The following is a 19,894-nucleotide window of genomic DNA, read 5'->3' on the forward strand; positions in this document are numbered from 1 at the left end:
CACGTTCCTATTAGTGACTGAGATTTGTTAAATAGTTCAGCAGTAACAAATGCCAAGCAGAGCTGAACATTACTGGGTCTGTCTTTGGTACCAATTCTTATTCTACACCCTCAGGTTCCCTTGTGATAGTTAGTTACCACTGCATAGCTTGGCTTGTTCCTCGATTTTTTAAAATGAAATTTTCTCTTGTTTCCTTACTCTGTTTGCCAGAAAGGGGCCGTCAAGTTTCTGATCTGCACTGACGTGGCAGCCCGAGGCATAGACGTGTCAGGCGTGCCTTTTGGTGAGCCTCCCAAAATTTTTCTTCAATGCATGATCTGATATTGAATGTTAAATCCTCTTGCGGGCTGCCCTGGGTGCTTGCGGTTCCAAATCAGAAGCATACGTCGCACTTTTCATTTGGTGCAGAGTGTTCCTGCAGCCACTATTGCAGTGCTGCACATCACCAACGAAACCGTGACAGAATTGCAACTATTTTTTCGAAGTACCATGCTTCATTGAAGACGTATTCTGAGGACATTAATGAGGGGTTGGTCTAAGGACATTGATTGCAGTCCCCGACCGCAGCGGCCACTTTTGATGGAGGCGAAAAGCAAGGCACCTATGTACTGTGTGATGTAAGTGCGGGTAGAAGAATCTCAGGGGGTCAAAATTATCCAGCGCTCTCCACTACAGCATCCATCTTTAGTGTGACGGATTTTTCAATGTGTATTTTTGTTTTGTAATTTGCGACTTTTTTTCTTAAGTGTTGGATGAAAGAAGTCACATGGGCCACTATTGGTGAGGACTGCGTCAAAAAGTGATGTGCACCTTGCAGAGAGGACTGTCCAGACTTTCACTTGAATACCTAGCGTCCCAGACTTTCACTTGAATATATGGTGTCTTTCGTTTCAATAGCTTATTGAAAGTCACAGGCTTGAGGAGGCGAAGCTTATTGATCAGACCTGTTAGTATAGCATTTGCATCCTAGTTTTCTTTTAATAATTGTTTTAAGGCTAAAGCCTAATATGTCCTATTACAACAAAACCTGTAGCAGCAGTTGTCGTCTTGCAAAAAATCTCGCCACCTCTTGCCATCTCCTTGGCTCTCTGAAGTGGAGAGGGAAGTGACCGCAGCAGCTTCGGAACAACGAAACATAGCCGGAGAGTGTGCGCGAGAAAATCAAATAAATTTTCTTAAAATAAAGTGGCCTGCTAGTTGGTTCTGCATACTGCAATAGGAGACAAGGACGAAATAATCGTTCTATGGATGCGTGAAATGCTGTTCCTTTGTTTTGTTTTTTTGGACATAACACCTATATAAGTTGGTTCAAGGCTATATAAAAACAAAAAATATAGTTGCTAGTTGGCACTTGGGTTTGTTTCCTTTCTCGCCTCGTCCTTGTTACTACAGCGTGTAGACTCCAGAACATGAAACCTTAGTAAGGGAAAAGCACAATATCTGTCTCACTTCTTGGTGGACCTGAATACATTCTGAGCGAAGGGAGCAAGGTGGAAGGGAAAGAAGAAAAATAGAATGTGTTATCGTAGGGGAGGACCCTAGAATAATTGTGATTGCTTGAGGTTCTTTAACATGCATTGACATTGCACAGCACTTGGACGCCTTTTGCGTTTTGCCTCCTTTGAAACTGGGTGACCGTGACTGTGTTTTCGCCCAGTTACTTCAACTGAGTAGCTTAGCGTGAGAGGGGCAAAGAGAAATAGGACTGCACAATGCTTTTGCATTCATACACATAAGCAGTCTTAGGTGTGTCTGCTGAATGTTTTTTTTTTCTGCATGACATGAGTCTTGAGGCTTTCTGGTGGGGAGCAGTGCACTGACATTTCTTATTCTGCATTCCTCTTTGCAGTTATCAATGTGACCTTGCCCGATGAAAAGTCAAACTATGTGCACCGGATCGGAAGAGTGGGTCGAGCCGAAAGGTTGGTCCTTGGCTGCACTTTCAGCGTTCGACTAGGTGTGCAATCCACGCTGATGCTGCGGGAAGAATAGAACCTTGTTGTGGGGAGCTCTACATAGCATAGCACTAATTAAAAATGAACTTTTTGAGATGCGAGTTGATGATTGCAGGTGGAGTGAGAAATGCGAGTTAATGCTGTAGTTTGCTGCACTGCTAGCCAGCCGTGTAAAGTTTTTGTGTGTGCTCATGGTTCTCTTGTGTTAGAAGAGCATAGTTTAATAATCTGACTTATTTGATGGTTAGCTTCTCTATCTGAAACAGTGGCAAATGCCTCTTTACTCAAGATGGGCTGGATGAAAGCAGGCCAAATGATTCACTAATGAGTGAATCTAATTTGTCTGAGTTTTGCAAGGGCATAAACAAGTGGTTGACGATTGGGCGAGTTGGTAAGCATTCAAACCATCCAAAAGACATGACACAGCGAATAGAAGCAAACAAGATGAGGTGTGTGTGTGTGTGTGTGTGTGTGTGTGTGTGTGTGTGTGTGTGTGTGTGTGTGTGTGTGTGTGTGTGTGTGTGTGTGTGTGTGTGTGTGTGTGTGTGTGTGTGTGTGTGTGTGCGTGCGTGCGCGTGCGTGCGCGTGCGTGCGTGCGCGTGTGTGTGTGTGTGTGTGTGTGTGTGTGTGTGTGTTTCTAAGAGGAGTACAGACGTCTGATCGTTTGTGCTGAGTTTTGAACCTCAAATGATGGAAATACATTACTATGGATTGATTATGGCATGAAAATCAGCTGTGCCAGGTGAATAATTTTCAATTGAATTTTTTACTCCACATTCTAGTTTCAACTTCAAAAGCTGAACGGTGGCGTGGCTGTGTTATAAAATAAAATTCAGCCCATGCTAGGCATATGGACCCTTTGGTAAAATCGCTTGCTCATTCTGTGAAATTCTGGCTGTCGGAAGTGTTACTTAAGGGTTCATGGTTTTTAGTATTTAAATGACTCTGGTAACTTGACCACCATCGTTTTGCCTCCTTATAAACATTTCCGTTACCTCTGGAATCTCCTTCCCTTTCTGCTCCTTTTGGCAGCAACACTCGAGCATCCTAGCCGCTGAGTAGCTGCAGTAGGGTGTAACAGTCAATGTGAATTTAAATTAATACAGCAGTTTGCTTTGTGGGACGTATTGCAGCCATTGTTTTGCTATTGAAGCTGTAACAGAAACAATATTTGAAAAAGGAAATTCAATAAAAAAGTAATCATTACACATTGGTGCGGTCCACTGGCATGTTCATAATCGCAAAGATCCTGTGCATCATTCCACCAGTTTCATGAAAAAAGCTCAGAATTGAAAATCGATGTTCCAGCTACTGTATACTAACTACTCATGTCAATCTTTCTTGTCAGGATGGGCTTGGCCATATCACTTGTTGCAGCTATTCCAGAGAAGGTGAGCGTACTGACGGCTTTGCTCAATTATTTTTCCTTGCCATTTTTCATTGCTTCTCTTAGCCTAGTGCCAAGCATTATGCGTACATTTATCAATGGAGGTTGTGTGTAATAACCTACAAGGTAACTACAGCATTCTTCGGCTTCTACTGGTGCCCCAAAGGTATAATAATAAGAGACAGCATGAATAGTCAAGGACGACAACAAGACTGGCACTGAACTACAAACAGCTTACTGAAAACAGGAAGCAGCTTTTATATGCAGTCCACAACCTACGTGATATCTAGAGATCAAGAGTAGAAAAAAATTACCAAACAGAACGTCATCCTTCTATTATCCTTAAAGCACGTTAAACCCTTATCTGCAAAATTTTGAAAGCGCCACACTGCCACATGTAACCAGAGCCAACAAACACACAGGGGCAAGAAATCAATAAAAGAGAGAAAAAAAAGCAAGAGCAGAGTTGGGACTGATGAAACAAAAGTAGAGTCAAAAGTAACAGTTAACAGAAACATTAACAAACATGGCTCCGGTTCGTCAGCTCCAGTTATTTTTGGCTGTACGGCACTTTCAAAATTCTGCACATCATGGCATGTACACATCAGCAGCACACTTAGCACGTGCACATCAAGTTGCAACAGGGTGAACATGCGTTGTCTGCTTTTGTCCCTAGAAATATAGGTCCGCTTTGTCCGCCACGGTGGAGTATTGGACAACTTGTAGTTCACAATTGTGAAGCCTGTCCAATTGGCTGCTCCCGTCGCCTGGACAAAAAAGTTCTGTTGTACCGAACATAAGTTCTTTGACAATTCTGGACAATTGAGCAAGGTTGATTGTAAATTACCTATCGCAAATCTTGGACCATCCAAAGCTACCTTGTGGTCAGTGTTTCAGCCCAAATAGTCCTGCAGTTTGCACAGGAGGATTTTTTTTGATACCCTAGCAGATAAATGCAGAATGTCATGGTACTATATACGTATTCGGTTTTATTTTTGCTTTGTCATAGCTTTATTACATTGTGTTTTTGTTTTTGTTTTTCACCTACGCACATGACACATTCACTTTCTCGCACATCCAGGTAAAAAAAATTAGTTGTGGTTTAACTCTGGTTAACACTAGTTGCGATAGCAACGGCGAAAGCTTCTTCTGCCTGCTACATTATTCCCCTATCACACCCTATCAGTGTAATGTGCTACATTATTGGGGACACTTAAGCTCATCCTTTAAGAGTATGGTGCAGGAGCGTAAGTTACCAGTCCTCTTCTTCTTCTTCTTCTGCTCCTCTTTCTCGGCTGTTCAAGGTCAAGCGTGGCCTCCGCCAGGACCACGCGACAGCTTGAAACCTGGCGCAGTATTGCTATCGCAATAAAATACTTTTTCTTCATTCACCAGGTGTGGTACCACTCAAACTGTAAAAACAGGGGTCGCAACTGCTACAACACGAACCTGACGGACCGTGGAGGCTGCTGCATCTGGTACAACGAACCGCAGGTCAGGCCTTGTGAGGTTATGCTCATAATTCAATGTTTACTTGTATAATGAATGCATTTTTTCTTCTAAAAACCGTAGAAACTGTGAGCGGGGGTGAGTTGTGGGCATAATGTGTGTGGTCATAAAAGTAGTGAGTGGGTTCTTCATCAATGTAAATACAGTAGTCTCGTGTTCATTGTATGAACTGTTAGGCATCTTGGGCCTTTTTTCTTTTTCTTTTTTTTTTGACACTGCCGGCTCTTTGTTAGCTGCATTAAGAAGGCCTGTTGCATGCCCTGTTCTTTTTACCTCAGTACCTGTCGGACATTGAGGACCACCTGAACGTCACCATCCAGCAGGTGGAGCCTGACCTGAAAATCCCCGCCGACGAGTTTGATGGCAAAGTGGTCTATGGACAAAAGCGCAAAGAGATGGGTGAGTGGCATGGGCCATTGTTTTTGGCAAGTCATTGGCAAAGGGAACCTCTCAAGAGGTATAATTTTTGTAGCCTGTAGAAGATGTAGAGTGTGCCTCAAAGCTGCCTGAAGTTGAACATGTAAAGTGGAGTTGTCAGCAGAAAGAGCAAAATGGCACAAACTTCTCTTGCTTTCCACTAGCAGGGGTAATGCTAGTACTAATTATGCACTTAAATTTTCTCACGGATCCATTTCTGGGCTTCCTAAAGCACTTACTATTCTCTTGATCCAGTTCTCGACAATGCTTTATGTGGATCATAGAACTGTATAGAACATGCATACATTAGACAACAGTGCTGTTTTTGGGGACAGTATGGTGAGGCATTTCATTTGCACCGGTGAAAATGAATGATTCTGAAGTTTTCTTAGAGTGAGAAAAGACAATGGCATTACTTTTTAGGCACCCTTTTCTTGAACTTCGCTGCACTGTCAAAAAAGACCTTGCTTGCTGGTAACAGAAAGAGGATAGAATGCTGATAAAGGCTAGCCAAGCTCAAAAATTAAACTAATTTTGAGTAATCTTAAAGGCATGTAAGAAAGTTGGGGAATGAGAATGATGTGCACTTTTTTTTTTTTTCTTCCCATAGGGAGCTCGTATGCTACACACACTGCACAGATGGCTCCCGCTGTTCAGGAATTGGCTGCCCTGGAAAAAAAGTCGCAGTCCATCTTCATTCAGCGATACTATCTCAAGGATCAGTCATTTCTGAGATAGAAACCCCATCCCTTGGCTTTGCAAGCTGCCTTGACATTTCAGGCCATGCATTTCTGTGTGTTCATGTTTGGTGTCCAATAAATTACACTGGCATACACTACGCTTCTTTTCGTGCCTCATGGCTTATGTTAGAATATTAGTGTGTCCATTAGCAACAGGTTGCCTAAAAGCTGAAGAAGCCTAGCCTGTGGCTGTATTTCGAAGAGGAAATGAGGCTGCAGCTATTATAGTATTATTTGCTTCTCAAGGGTCCATTGGTGGTATGCAGAGTCCTGATAAAGCCAAGTACTCCCAAATGGAAGATTGTTGTGTGTGAGAAATGGGGAAACTACATCTCCCCAGTTCCCACATTTCAGTGGCTTTCCATGTACTTTAGTTTTCTCATTTTCATGAACTTGAAAAAAGCTCACTTATTTCAATATTTTTTGTGGTGTTACTGTGAAGTCTGTCTGTGCTGACCAAGATTGATGCCCATCTGGACTGGATTTGAGAGCCTTTTATCTTGGCATTTACATCACTGCTTGTCTATGTACAAAAGTTTCTACTCTTGTCTGTACCTGCTTGATTGTCATTGATGTGTTTTCAGTGATATGCTGTGCAGTGTCAACATTCTGTTCAGCTTCATAGGCTCACTTTTATTTAGATTACTGTGGTATTCTCTGAGCTGGTAGTACAAGAAATGTTTGTCTTCTGATACTCCATGGAGGCTTCACGAAGGCATTGAGCAGTAAAAATTGTGTGTCTAAGCTAATCTGACGTAAATCAGCTGCTCAAGTCATACTGCCGCCGCATTTAGTGGCATCCTGGCAGTGATGGATATTAGTCAAAAAAGTGACTATGTGCAACAAGCTTCGTGTTAGTAGGCAGCCAAACAATGTGTAAGTTCACAGGTTGCAGAGGTGGCAAATTGCTGTAATTTCTCCAAACTTTGCAGTGCTTTCAGGGGCTGATCAGCCTTGCATGTGCTTAAAATGAATCCAGTTGAAACACTATTTCACAGGATCCGATTTTACGAAGTTTCCAACCTACCGATGCGTTTTTATCCACACCGCGGTGGGACAGTGGATAAGATGCCAGACTACTGTGCCGGAATACCCAGATTCAATCCTGACTGCTGCCGACTGTGTTTCGATGGAGGCAAAACGAAGAGGCATCCATGTGCTGTGCGATGTCCGCGCACGTTAAAGATCCCCAGGTGGCCGAAATTACTCCGTAGCCCTCCACTACGGCTCCTATTTCTCTCTTTCCACCTTCAGTCCCTTCCTGTGTTGTTCAGGTGTTCACAGAAACAAGTGTGACAGATACTGCATCTTTCCTTTCCTATGAACCAATTATTATTATTATTATTATTATTATTATTATAAAAATCTGATTTCTCAGCAAGTGACCATACAGTTCAATGATCCCATCAAACTGAAATAGCAAAACTATGCTTGGCCACTAAACCCTCTCTTATGAAGGTTTACTAAGAAATTGGTAAAAGGATCCAGTTTATTCGCCCATATTATCTGTTAGCTTGGTCCGCCACATATATTGGCACCCTAGGTCATTGCCCTAAAGTTCTGGAAGCCCTCGAGACTCGATCACAATATGTGGCTGCACCCATTTACTGGGAACAACTCCAGCTGGTTGAGATGGGGGCAGACGAGCTTCGTTCGAGGACTTTCTTTGCGCCAATGGCGCGAAGTAGAGGACTGAACCATGCGATCGATCATTACCCCCCCTTTCGTGTTTTAGGGATGTACACAACTCGTCAGGCACTTCTGCGGGGCAATCTTTTTTACCGCTGATGACTACCGAAGCTTAAAACACTAGGGCTTTTCCTCTACCATCAAACACGTCCTCCTCTTACTCAATTCCTGGGGAAACTTGCACATAACGGAAGCCTTTATGTACAAGGTGTATCATCCGACTCGTCTATGCGCGAATTCAAGAAGTTGGACTTGAAGGTACGGATATGCAGAAACATGATTAACTATATATTGATGAGGAGAATGATAAGTGCAAACACGGGCGATAGTGACCCTTGACCACATAATTTGGGAGTGCCCACAATCCTGAAGGCCCTCGGGATAAGAAGCCTGGGTACCCTGCTTCGAAGAGCTGACCCTGCTATCCAGTGAAGCACCATCCATCTGGCGGACAAGGCCGCAAGAAGCCAAGGACTGCCTGTCAATCTCTAATCCACGGACCACTCCTTTTTCCCAAGCCCGCGCGCCGGGGGCGGGGAGGAAGGCGCCCTTTTTCTGATGGAAATAGAAGTTGTACAATCAGTCAAATAAGGGCCGCGCCGATACCTCCAAATGATTTTAGTGTTTCCGCAGAACCTCCCGTTTGAAGCTCGCAGCCTAAAAAACGACCATCCACCTGGAAAATGGCAGTTGGCAGGTACATGACAAGGTCGGGCACATGATTGGTCGGAGGGTTGTATGAGGTAACGAGAGAATAGACAGCATGATGGAGCAGAAATGAGCTGCCAGCTTGGGCAGCTCCTTTTATGAGTGAAACATAGTATGGAACATAATGTGTCGTTGCTCTAATGGCTAAGCTATTCGTGACGCCACAATTAACCACGTGGCCTCGTACGGGTAATTCAAACTAAGGCCGCTATAAACATGTAGAAGTGCTACCGTGGCACGTGCGTGTAAATCCAATATATCGTAGTGTGTAGAGATAACACTGTGTGCCGCACATTACCGTGTATTAGATTTCGAATAATAATGGTTCACAAAGGAAAGGCGCAGTATATATATCTGTCACAATTGTTCTATGGACACCTGAATCCCGCCGTAAGGAATGGGAGAAAGGGAGTAAAAGTGGAAATAGAAAGGTGCCGTAGTGGAGGGTTGCGTAGTAATTTCGACCATCTGGAGATCTTATTTAACGCGCACTGACATACCGTTCTCAATTATGAGAATTAGCTGACCGCTTCACTTCATTAAATTAAGTTTTATTTTTAGTTAGTAGTGAGCAAGCGGCGGTGACCTACCTGTCCCATCCCCATCAGGGCAAGACCTTTTTTGGTGAATCACAACCGCTACCGTGTACCCCGTTGTAAGGCTGCCGTGGCCCATTCTCTGATGTTTCGCCGCGCGCGCCGCAGAAAGCGGCGATGGATAGTTCTTTCAGCTTCCAGATGCCGACGCGGCCGATTGCGCAATCTCGGCCACCGCGCTGCGCCTCCTCGCCCTCGTCGACATGGGCTGAGTCACGCGTGCATTCTCCCGCACGGACACGGCCATCCTCCTCGCTTCGCGCGGGAAGGCCGCGCGTGATGACGATGTTCGAGTAAATGTGCCGACATCGAGTATGTGGCGCCATCTATCGGCGTCAGGGGGATCTGGGCATGCGCAGTAGAACGCGCGGTGGCGGATTACGGTAAACTAAAATTCTCTATTGTGTTGCTGCGTTCCGGCACTACACGACAACTGCGCGCAGGACAGGAAAAGCTGTCCGAAAGCGACCCCGATATATTAGCGTGTTGTCACGTGGACCTGGAATCGGCGGCCATTTGGCGGATCTCGGCAGGCTTCGAAGTATTCGAAGGCATCGCAGGCCCGCGTCACATTGTTTGTTATCAACTGTGGCAGCAGTAACGGAAGTCGAATTGAGATCTGTCACTGCTTGAACTTCAAGAGCACTGCAATTGCGTTTGCGAAAAATTTTTACCAAGTTTGCCAAATAAATTGTTATCACCCGTGCCTGACTCTTCAAGATATTGATGCAAAAGAAGTACATAGCCCCCTCCCCTTCACTTCGACCAACGCGACCGTGAAAAACAAAAAAAAAGGAGGCGCTGAAATCGAGTCATAATGGTATCTGATCGGCCAAGAGCAGTCCATAGAGTCTGTGTTTTAGTTCTGAAAACTCAATCATTCACATTCGCACGTGGTAATCTGCACGGTAAGCAGTCGAAAGCCTCGCATTGGGGTTAAAAAAAAAAAAAAAGACAAGCTGCCAGAAAGCTCAAGAACACATCTGAACTGGCAGCTGTGGTGGCGCGGGGTCTACTTAAAGCTTTCCAGGTTCAAACAGCGTTCAGGTGACTTCATGAATAAGCGTTATTTCACGAGTCAAAACAATATATTGATGCGCGAGCGTGTTTTCTTGAAGGCCTGCATGCACTGACCTGCACGCGCGTGAGCTTATGATCCATGCCATGTTAATCGACAGTGGTTAATGTAGTCTATTCGAAATACAGCTAGAATCAGTTGCCTGCTCATGAGCGCCTCGATAAATTGAAAAAGAAACGAACAAAATCGACATTAGTTGATTTTTTTTTTCGTTTTTTTTTTTTTCTTTTTGCGCCATCACCAACCCGGAGCCTTGCTCCTCAGAATGCGCGCGTATGAATATGAGGAACGCCGTGAAGTCATTCCTCTAGTATTGATACCCGACTACGACATGATACTCTTTCTTTAGCAGACATCAATAAAAGCATACTCTATGTGCACGGTGCGCAATGCATAGTGCGATAGTGCGTATGGCGGCCATACGGCGACAGCTGACGTACAGGTGTACTGCCTCCCATCTGGCTCGTAGAACCTCCGTACAAACGACGTAACACCCGTAACTGCCCGTAGCCCACGTAACTGCAGCAATGCGCTAATGTTTCCCATTTTTTAAAAGACCTTTTGAATATACGCAAGTGTTTGGTTGGAGGAGGAGGAGGAAACTTTATTGAGGAGAATTTGGAAAGTTCTTTCTTCGTGGGAGTTCGCTTCTCCTCAAGCCGCCCCAGGGGTGGTCATCGCTCGATGGCGCTCGACGACCTCCTTGGCCCAAGCCGTGATTGCGTTTTGCCGGCTTGGATCAGAGCTAAGCAATGCGGCCTCCCACTGTTCCGAATTGGTAATCTGCAGGCCCTCCGGCGGATGCATATGCTTTCACATTTAAACATGATGTGTTCGAGATCTGCCCTCTGGTCACCGCAAAGTGAACATGAGGGGCTGTATTCGCCTGGATACCATTGTGCTAGCTTATACGGATTAAAGCACGTATTTGTTTGAAGTTTTCTAAGTAGTGTTTGTTGCGATTTGTTGAGTGTATAGTGGGGCTCCGGATATTTCAGTCTGCTGTTTTTATACCAAGTCGTAATTCCTCTGTACGTAGGGTCTCTCTCGCGAGCTGATCTTAGTTCGGGGTAACGCACCTCCCGGCCTACGACGAATCCTCGGGCATACTGGTGCGCCGCCTCGTTTCCAGGATGACCCGCGTGTGCGGGGACCCACAAAATTTTAATCGAACGTGCGTTTTTAGAGTAATCAAAAAAATTCAAAATTTTGGCTGCTGGAATTGATGGATTCTACCTTTTGCGAAATTTCTAATGGCTGTTTTTGAGTCGCTAAAAATGTATTTAGAGTCCGTCGTGACAATCGCCAGAGCTACAGCCGCCTCTTCTGCCTCCTCTGGCGTTCGTACTTCGTTTATCGTCGCTGAATTTTGTAAGCGATACTTGTGATCGACTAGTGCCAGGGCATAGGCTCTCTTATTCCCGTATTCTGCTGCGTCCACATATGTCGTATTTGGTAGACTGGAATAGTATTTCTCTAATGATTGGGCTCTTGCTACCCGACGCTGCAGGTGAAACTCAGGGTGCATGTTGGTTGGAGGAGGAGGAGGTAAACTTTATTAAAGAAGAGGTCATAGGCGCGGGGTGGGTTGGCGTTCCCGTCCCCGCGGTGGGCTCCTCTTCTAGGCCGGACGCCAGGTGGCCGACCGACGATGTCGTTCGGCGACCTCTTCGGCTCGCTCCGTGACTCGGAGTTGAACATCCGGGTCGGAGCTGAGCAGCGCAGCCCCCCACTGAGATTGGGTAGAGAGCTGCAGACTCTGTGATGGCTTGTCTTGATTACATGAGTATAGGATGTGTGGTGTGTCTGCCTTTTGATGTCCACAGAGAGAACAGACAGGGCTGAACTGCTCTGGGAACCATATGGAGTACATGTACGGATTAAAGAAAGTGTCTGTTTGAAGCTGGCGCCAGGTGACTTGTTGTGTTTTACTTAGTGATCGATGTGGTTCTGGGAAGATTTGTCTTTCTTTCTTGAAGTGGGTAGTAATTTCTTTGTAGGTTGTCATCCGCTCCCTAGCCGACCTGAGCTCAGGGCAGCGCACCTCCCGGTTAACTACGAATCCTCGGGCAAATTGGTGCGCTGCCTCGTTCCCAGGATGGTCCGAATGGGCAGGGACCCAGATCAATGTGATAAGGCGGGTATGGGAGATTTTTTGTAAGATTTTGATGGCTGCGGAGTGGGCCCTTCCTTTTGCAAAATTTCGAATTGCAGTTTTAGAGTCGCTAAGGATGTATTTGGCAGTGGTGGAGGTAATGGCTAAAGCTATGGCAGCCTCTTCGGCCTCCTCCGGAAATTTTGTTTTATTGATTGTCGCCGATGCGAGGGGAGAACCTCGATGATCGACAACTGCCAGGGAAAAGGCATCTCTGTCCGCATGTTCTGCCACGTCCACGTGCGCCGTGTCTTTCTGTACTGAAAATCTTTCGTGTAATTTTTGTGCTCTAGCCCTTCTTCTGTCCGTATCATATTCTGGATGCATGTTTTTAGGCAGAGGACGGACTATTAATTGCTCGTGCACGTGTCTTGGAATCGGCAAAGTGTGGGCCCGGGTCCCTTCATATTGTATTCCTGCTTTTTTTAGGATGAAACGTCCCGTTTCAGTGCTTGACAGTCCGCTGCTCTTAAAGCGAATTCAAATCTTCCGCTTTACTTATCATTGCCGCGCCCCCTATTTTTTTGTAAAATTGAAACCTTTGTGTTTGCTTCTGAAAATATTTCTTAAAGTTTCATTCTTATGGTTTAGAAATAAATGGCAGTTAAAAGTCATTTTGGTTCTATATTCAAATATAAAATATTTATTTAGTTCCGTTTGTAGCTACCAGATGACGCATTTTACCAAGCATGTGGCGTCCTCCTGCGGTACACATAGAAAACACATAACGTTTAAGTTAGGGTTAGTTGGGTTGGTTTAGTTATCGTTAGCGCGTGCTTGCGTAACATGGAAGTGTCGGCGTGCTACCGAGGCATGCCCCATCGCTCGAATGACGCCGAACACGGAGTGCGGGCCGGCGACTTCGCATCATCACCAAGGTGGACCTAGTTAACCCGCGCAAACCTCACCTAACCAGCACGGTTAGTCGTAAACTATTAGTGGTTAACCGAATGCCTCTCTTAACGCCGGTGACAACCTTAAAAAACAAATCTCCGGACCGCAAGAAGCCTCCGGAACGACGACGACATGGTGCTCAAGTTTACCGTCGAACAGATCGACTTGGTGCGCCGGCTAAAAGACACCGGCATCACGATGAAAGAGATCGGCATCATATACTTCAAGTTGGAGCGGCTGGAGCGCACCATCCGGAGAGGCGCGGAGCAGCGTCGCCCGTCCCCGCAGAATTTCAGCGGTGCTAACGGCGGTGGTTTCTCGGCTCCCAACGGCGTCGTTACTCCGCCGCCGCCGACGACGACAACGACATCGGGAAGCGTGCAGCAGCAGCCGACGTCGAGGAACGAGGACGACGAGTGCTCGTCCAGTTCGGAGAGCTCGTCGGCAGAGTCGCCGGCGCACCAACAGCAAAACGGTTTCCAGCAGGACTGCGCGGTCGTCGGGAGCGCAGATGCATGCCACAGGTCGTCTACTGCACCGCCGGACACTTCACAGGGGCATTCTAACGCCGTTGTGCCTCGAGGTAGGCATTTTTTTTTTTTTAAGCCGCTACCCAGAGTGCGGCCACTGCTCCGTCGATGAGCCGCCGCGCGCGGAGCGCTTCTAAGTAGATCAGCTGATGTGTGCGCTTTCAAAACGGCATGTCTTGTGCAACTGCTACCGCTTCGCGGAAACCAGGGGCACATGTGGTTACTGGAACTAAGTTTGTTAGTTTCTTTTAACTAGTCTGAAGTCTCATTAACGACGAATGGTTGCTCGCTGGTTAAGCGGCGTAAGCGAAACTTGCAGTGGGCCCCTAGACGGTTCTTTTCGGTGGTCACCTCCGAGGAAAGCATAATTTTATTAATTAATTTCGGAGTTCTATGGACCAATCCTTAATCGATATTCGATTCTTTTTAGTTCCACTAGTGAAGGGCATCGCGGTAACCTAGACAGCGTTGCGCAATCGGCGAGCGATTGTTGTGCGCTATCATCCGATGTGGTGTAGTGAGCTTGTATCTCTCCAATTTGATAACTGTGCTTGGAGGCGCGTGTGTTTGACCTTATATTTTGAAGTGCTGTCTTAACTCGGTGGTTACCTAGGACGATGAATGTGGCGTAGCTTTCGGCACCGAGCGTTTGTGTGGTGGAACGTTTTTCTTTTGTAAGCTTTGTTTTAACTGATTTGAATTAAAACGTCATTTTCTTTTAACATATTTGATGCTTGGGTAAGGTGCAGCATGCCTTGTGTCATCCTAGAAGATTGTTTATTAGGTATAATTGCAGTCCTTGACTTCTGACTATCAAGTAATGTTTCACAAAATAGCTGTCTCCTGAAAATACCTGCAGCATTACTTATATAAAAAGAATTTTGCATCTGTATTACTGTCAGGGCGTGGTAGCAAGGCAGGTAAGATAAAAGATAAGAGTGTATGTCTAAAATGCCTTATTGATTGCATACTAGCCCATTTATCAGCAATATATCACTTGGTTAAAACTGCATGCAGTTTAACAGAACTACATAATGCTGTTTATCATTCAGTTATCACTACAGCAAGATGTTGAGCTCGACATTAATCAGTTTACACGAAATTGGCATTAACAGTTGTGCTAATTGTACGCGGTCAAAACAGAAATCCCAATGCCTAGTGCGTGTGGGTGCTTCAGTTATGAAGGGGCCATGTGTCCATCTTGCTGAAGCATGCAGTGGTTAGGTTAATTACTGGTCTATTCATTTCCACATAGTCTTCATAGGAAACCGTTCTATTTTTTTTTCTTGGTTCCCTCCACGCTCCTTTTTCACATTTCCAGGCTACAGGTCACTTCGTGAAGTTTAGCAGTGGTAAACCCATGACTCCTAAACCTGACTTGTTGAAAACATGCCAATAAATAGGCGCTGACTTTTGCATAATGCCAGACAGGGGTGAAAGGAAAGCACGTAACAGGCATGGCTTGCTTTTAGACAACTGTTTTTGCCTGTCTGATGTTTAATGCTATTTAGGTGCTTAAAACTTGCCAGATACAATAGGATACTAACAGATTTCATAATTAGGAACCATGAATGAAAAAAATTGGAGGCACACGCGACAGCATTAACGGCTCTCATTTGCTGGCTCTCGTTGTGGACCCTTGTTTGCGTACATGCACTTTGCTGCTTGCTTAATCATTAATTGTTTAATTTGTGGCTCTATGTCAACCCACACACACTCATTAGCATATAGTCGTAAGATACCCAATATATCACAGACAACCCAACATAGCTATAAATACCTGCTTAAACTAAGCCATACGAACATGCCTGCCTGGCCTGGAGGTGGTGTCTAAATTGGAACCGGAAGATTCTGGAAGGTTGGATTCAAATCTAACCGCCCAGTTTCAAAGACTGGCAGCGCCTGCCTGTTCGGCCATGTCACATGACTTCATGATGTCACGCCACCCAATGACCAGTCTGTGCACGGCCATTTCACCTACCAGCTACCACCTGCCAGATCCATGTGCATGACTTTTTGTTCGTGACTCCAACACCGGATTTTCCGAAGAACGGGGCCTCTATCACTGTCTCATTAAGGTGTATCTGATATAACTCAAAAACAAAGCGGCAAATGCCCCTCAAAGGAAGCGTTTCAGCCGACGACATCAACTGATTGTCGTAATGCCACAAGTGATGTGGATTAATGACAGTGTCGTCATGACAAGTCTGTGCTATTTGCTGGCTGCATACTTGACCTGCGTCTGATTGCAGACGGAGATGTAAATGTACCAGACGGGATAAAGCGTGCATCTGCCTTGTTTGCATCTTGTCTGTGGTTCGTTTTTGTCTTCATTATGAAATACCAGCATGTCTGATTTCTTGCACAGTTTAGAGGAAATGGTGAGGTTCGTCCCATCAAGCAAGAAATACTTAAGAAAACAATGCCGAGCCCCAATTTTTCAACAACAAAAAAAGAAGTGCAAGAATACACCCCCCCCCCCTCTTCCTGTCCCTCCAGGAGTGGCCCATAAATCATCCCCACTGACAGACATGTTCTCCATTGAATTGTCAACCTTCTCGCTTGTTGCTCATTGTCATATAACAGCTTATCCATGCTTTTTAAATGCCTATCCTTTCAAGATGACTAAACCAGCTCAGCTTGCTATGCCTTGTTGCCAAAACATGTTAGTCTTTGCTAGGAGAGGCGGCATGTCAGTTACTGTAGTAGTCGCATTTTGAGACAACAGCCGCAACCGTAGCCTTGTTTTCAGTGTTGTCATACAACGTCATATATGGAACCCTGCTTCAAAACCTGGCTGCCTTGAGGGCCAATTTTCAGGATTCGACAGGTGTGTGCATTGCTTATTACTGGCGGGGATTGCTAGTGGTGTCTGTAACTTTTGAGCTCGCCTTAGCAGTGGCAGTTTTAGACCTCCCAATTTCGGATGAATGGGGATGTTTTTTATAACATGGTTTGGTGGTGTGTTTTGCAACTGGCATGATGGAAGAGTTGTGAGCTCAAAAACGGCACAGAACTTGAAAGATACAAGCACAAGTACCATTTTTTGCTTGCTTTCTGTGTCCAACGTTTTGCTGTTCTTTTTTTTTGTTCACTGACTAGCTTGCTGTTGATCGAAGAGCACCACTTGTCCTCCCTCATGGTCATTACAAGTCTAGAACCGGCTTTTGTACATTGAAAGTGGGTGCTAGCTTTCTGTTTGCAGCATCAACATCTGCTATTTCACATCTGTCAATCTCTCATGCACTGTCATAACTATTGGAAACTAAACTAAGGTGAGCTCAAGTTTCCGTGCTTATGCAGAGCATCATGCTTTGAATGCGTGCCATAAAACTCACATTTGCTTGTACCTTGCGAGTGGGCTCTCTTGCTAGCAGAGTGTCATGGTGGTTTTGGGGCGTTCCATAGGCTTTTCGAACTGGCCTTCATTTGCATACTCACTGCACTCATGGGGCACTCTTAACTAGGTAGACAGCTGCACAATGTTGTTTCCCATTTACACTCTGTGGTCTTACCAATAGTATAAATTGTTTTTGGCTATTCATAAAGCTGTTGTAAAGGAGGTTAACTCAGCTTCTCTTTGCTGTGAGTTTCACTTCTGAGAATTGTGGCTGTGCACTTGAGGGTGACATACAGAGCTGCTGTGCCGTTTGGAGTCAGTTTCGAACGAGACTATGGCCTCCTGCATTGCCCATAGCATCATTGTAATGCCTCACGTGTACAGTGATCCCTGAACCTATTTCAATGTTACAATCTAGACTGCAAATTTTGAATTCCCTTTTTCAGTAGCAGTTTTGACCTGTATAGCGCAATGTATGCACTGTCTCCTCTCTTCGGGTGCCACACATCGTTTAGAAACAGCAAATTTAATTTGGCTTAAACAGCTTTCTTTACCGCGGCGTATCTTGCTGTCTTAAGTGTTGACTTCTGGAATCACCCGGTCGCACGTTGTCCACAGTGGTGAACTTTTTTGAGGGCTTCGTTTTGGTGCGCATTATTCTTGGCATTTTTGTGTTGCATTCAGGTAACACGGTTTGTTTGTCTTGGATGGGTTCAGGTGTCCAGGGCCTGGCATTTCCGAGGCGGCACCACTTCCGCTTCACCGACTCCCAGCTGCAGGTGCTGCGGAGAGCATTTGAGACCAACCCGTATCCCGAGGCCGACGAGAGGGACGCCATTGCCAATGAGTGCAACATGAGTGCCATAAACTCTGGTATGTGACAACTTCATGATTCACACCACGCAGTGTACAGGCAGCAGCAATACATACCAGGTGTTCCAAAGAAGCCTGCCACTCATTTTAAAGATAGGCTTTTTGAGATGTGACGACAGCTTCCGAAGCACAGTTGTACCATGGTTGGCGGACATCAAATAAGAGGTGAATAATGCTACCTAGTGAGCTGGTGAATTTCCAATAGTTACCTTTCAACTATTACAGTTAGGCATCTGGTTGCAGTTAGTGACAACTGCCCCAGTGCCAGCTACAAACAGCAAGTTGTTAAGTATGAACTGTTAAAAACGAAAGAACATTGGTCACATTCTTGCCTCTCTCGCTTTCTGAGGCTGCTGGAAAAGGCTGCAGTAATTAAGCCTACCTGAAGCTTGATTAGAACGCACCATGTTTGATTCAAGTGGTACTTATGACGTGTTGCGTGCCCTTGTCTTCTTATTGTTTGGCATCGTGGATTCGGACCAGACAACCGAAACGTCCTTGTTGACTCTCTCTGTTCTCGATGTGCTCCTTGACTAGATCCTTCAGTGGGATCTTCTCTGCCCATGTTATCGGCAGGACCTGGAAATAAAAGCAACCACATGTCACTAGCGGGATTCGAGCCCACAACATCCAAATTTCGTGTGCGGTGCTGTACCAACTGAGCTACAACGGGGACTGTCCAATCTTCTACTTTCATAATGTATACGTATTGCGTCTGACTTATCCTTGCGACAGTTCACCAGCACCACCCTCGCACATTGTGGCAAATGCAATGCGTTCTGTACTGCTGCGTCACATGAAACGTGATTGAACGGAAAGGGTGGGAACTGTGCGAGAACCTTTTTATGCTATTTGTGTCATCAAGACTGCCAGAACTAAGGCCCTCATTAAACTATTCAACAGACAAGAGTAGGAAAATAAGGAGCTCATTATGACATGCATATGAAGGACGCCAACATACGGCGACATCAAGTATAAATTGGGGAAATGTTTGTTCCTGTTAATTTTTATTAAGTTGTCATGTTGTTGAGAAATTCATGCTGTAACCATTTTATGGCTGAAAGACGAACCGTGGTTGAAAATGGCAGCCACATTCGGAATTGTTAAAACGTATCAGCTGCACGATGTTGACACATATGCTATTGGTTGGACAGATTGCTTATTCTGAAAGCATGCTTCTGTAGAAGTAGATGTAGTATAGCATCCCAAATCGTTTCTGGAACTTCGCATGGCTTTACTGCAACTTATGTTCCAAATTCCTGCCAGGCTGTGACCTAGTGAGGCTACCAATGTCATGCTATTTGCATTTTGGTGTATAGACACCTCCAGATTGGTAAGTAGCTTGGATCTCAAGTCACAGTGTCACAAAGCAAAAGCAGGTCAAGTCACAAAACCTGCGCGCTCTGCAGCCTTCGTAATGGAAGCCAGCACCGGCGTACCCTATTATAATGTTAGGGGGTGAATTCAGAAAATTTTATTTTTGCAGGTGTTTATGCCAGCTTTTGAAAGTGCAGGTATGCGTAAAAACATTTTTAGCGAGAAGTCAAAATGACAAGGTGGTGCATCTATTTTTTGAGATTCATGTTATCACAGACACCACTTATTCTGTTCCATTGTTCTGCTCTAGTAATTCCATTGTTGCACAAAGGGATGAAAGAAGCTTGTGGCAGTGTTTCTACTGAGTGCTAAGTTATGAGAGTGTACAAGGTTATGCAGAGGGCAAGTCGTCGCATAGGTACTTTCTTCGTACAGGGCAGTTTCAGTTAATAACTCTAGTGGCATTCACTGTGTTACTGGCTGTTGTGCAGAGTTGGTCAGCTGATCAACTAAAACACAGGGGATTGTGCATAAAACTGCGCTGGAGCTGTTCACAAAACAGTGCATGAAACAGAAGTGGGGAATCGCTCAAGAAGGGGTTAGCAGTGGCAGGAATGATTTACAGGTTTGTGGTCCTGAATGTGTGGGCATCTTTTGCACGGCTTGCGAGTTGTTACATGCTGCAACTATGTTGAGTACAGCTCTG

At 45.2% G+C, this 19,894-nt stretch overlaps 2 protein-coding genes across 3 annotated transcripts in view; both read left to right on the forward strand.

The window, feature by feature from the left end:
• The window catches only part of Ddx1 (ATP-dependent RNA helicase Ddx1), a 61,288-nt gene extending 54,575 nt beyond the window's left edge, over positions 1 to 6,713 (forward strand). The window contains exons 24-29 of the mRNA XM_084578327.1: positions 211 to 283; positions 1,850 to 1,922; positions 3,304 to 3,346; positions 4,738 to 4,836; positions 5,130 to 5,250; positions 5,879 to 6,713. Coding sequence (XP_084434453.1) covers positions 211 to 283; positions 1,850 to 1,922; positions 3,304 to 3,346; positions 4,738 to 4,836; positions 5,130 to 5,250; positions 5,879 to 6,006 — 537 coding nt within the window. The 3' untranslated portion in view covers positions 6,007 to 6,713. The remainder of the gene's footprint in view (positions 1 to 210; positions 284 to 1,849; positions 1,923 to 3,303; positions 3,347 to 4,737; positions 4,837 to 5,129; positions 5,251 to 5,878) is intronic.
• A 6,233-nt stretch (positions 6,714 to 12,946) lies between these two features.
• The window catches only part of LOC146178515 (uncharacterized), a 31,436-nt gene continuing 24,488 nt past the window's right edge, over positions 12,947 to 19,894 (forward strand). For both annotated transcript variants that reach the window (XM_084578332.1, XM_084578333.1), the window contains exons 1-2: positions 12,947 to 13,711; positions 17,716 to 17,871. In XM_084578332.1, the coding sequence (XP_084434458.1) occupies positions 13,261 to 13,711; positions 17,716 to 17,871 (607 nt within the window). In that variant the 5' untranslated portion in view covers positions 12,947 to 13,260. The remainder of the gene's footprint in view (positions 13,712 to 17,715; positions 17,872 to 19,894) is intronic.

Source organism: Amblyomma maculatum, chromosome 9 (genome assembly GCF_055883805.1).
Source record: "Amblyomma maculatum isolate TAMU_Amacu chromosome 9, ASM5588380v1, whole genome shotgun sequence".
Taxonomy (NCBI): Eukaryota; Metazoa; Arthropoda; class Arachnida; order Ixodida; family Ixodidae; genus Amblyomma; species Amblyomma maculatum.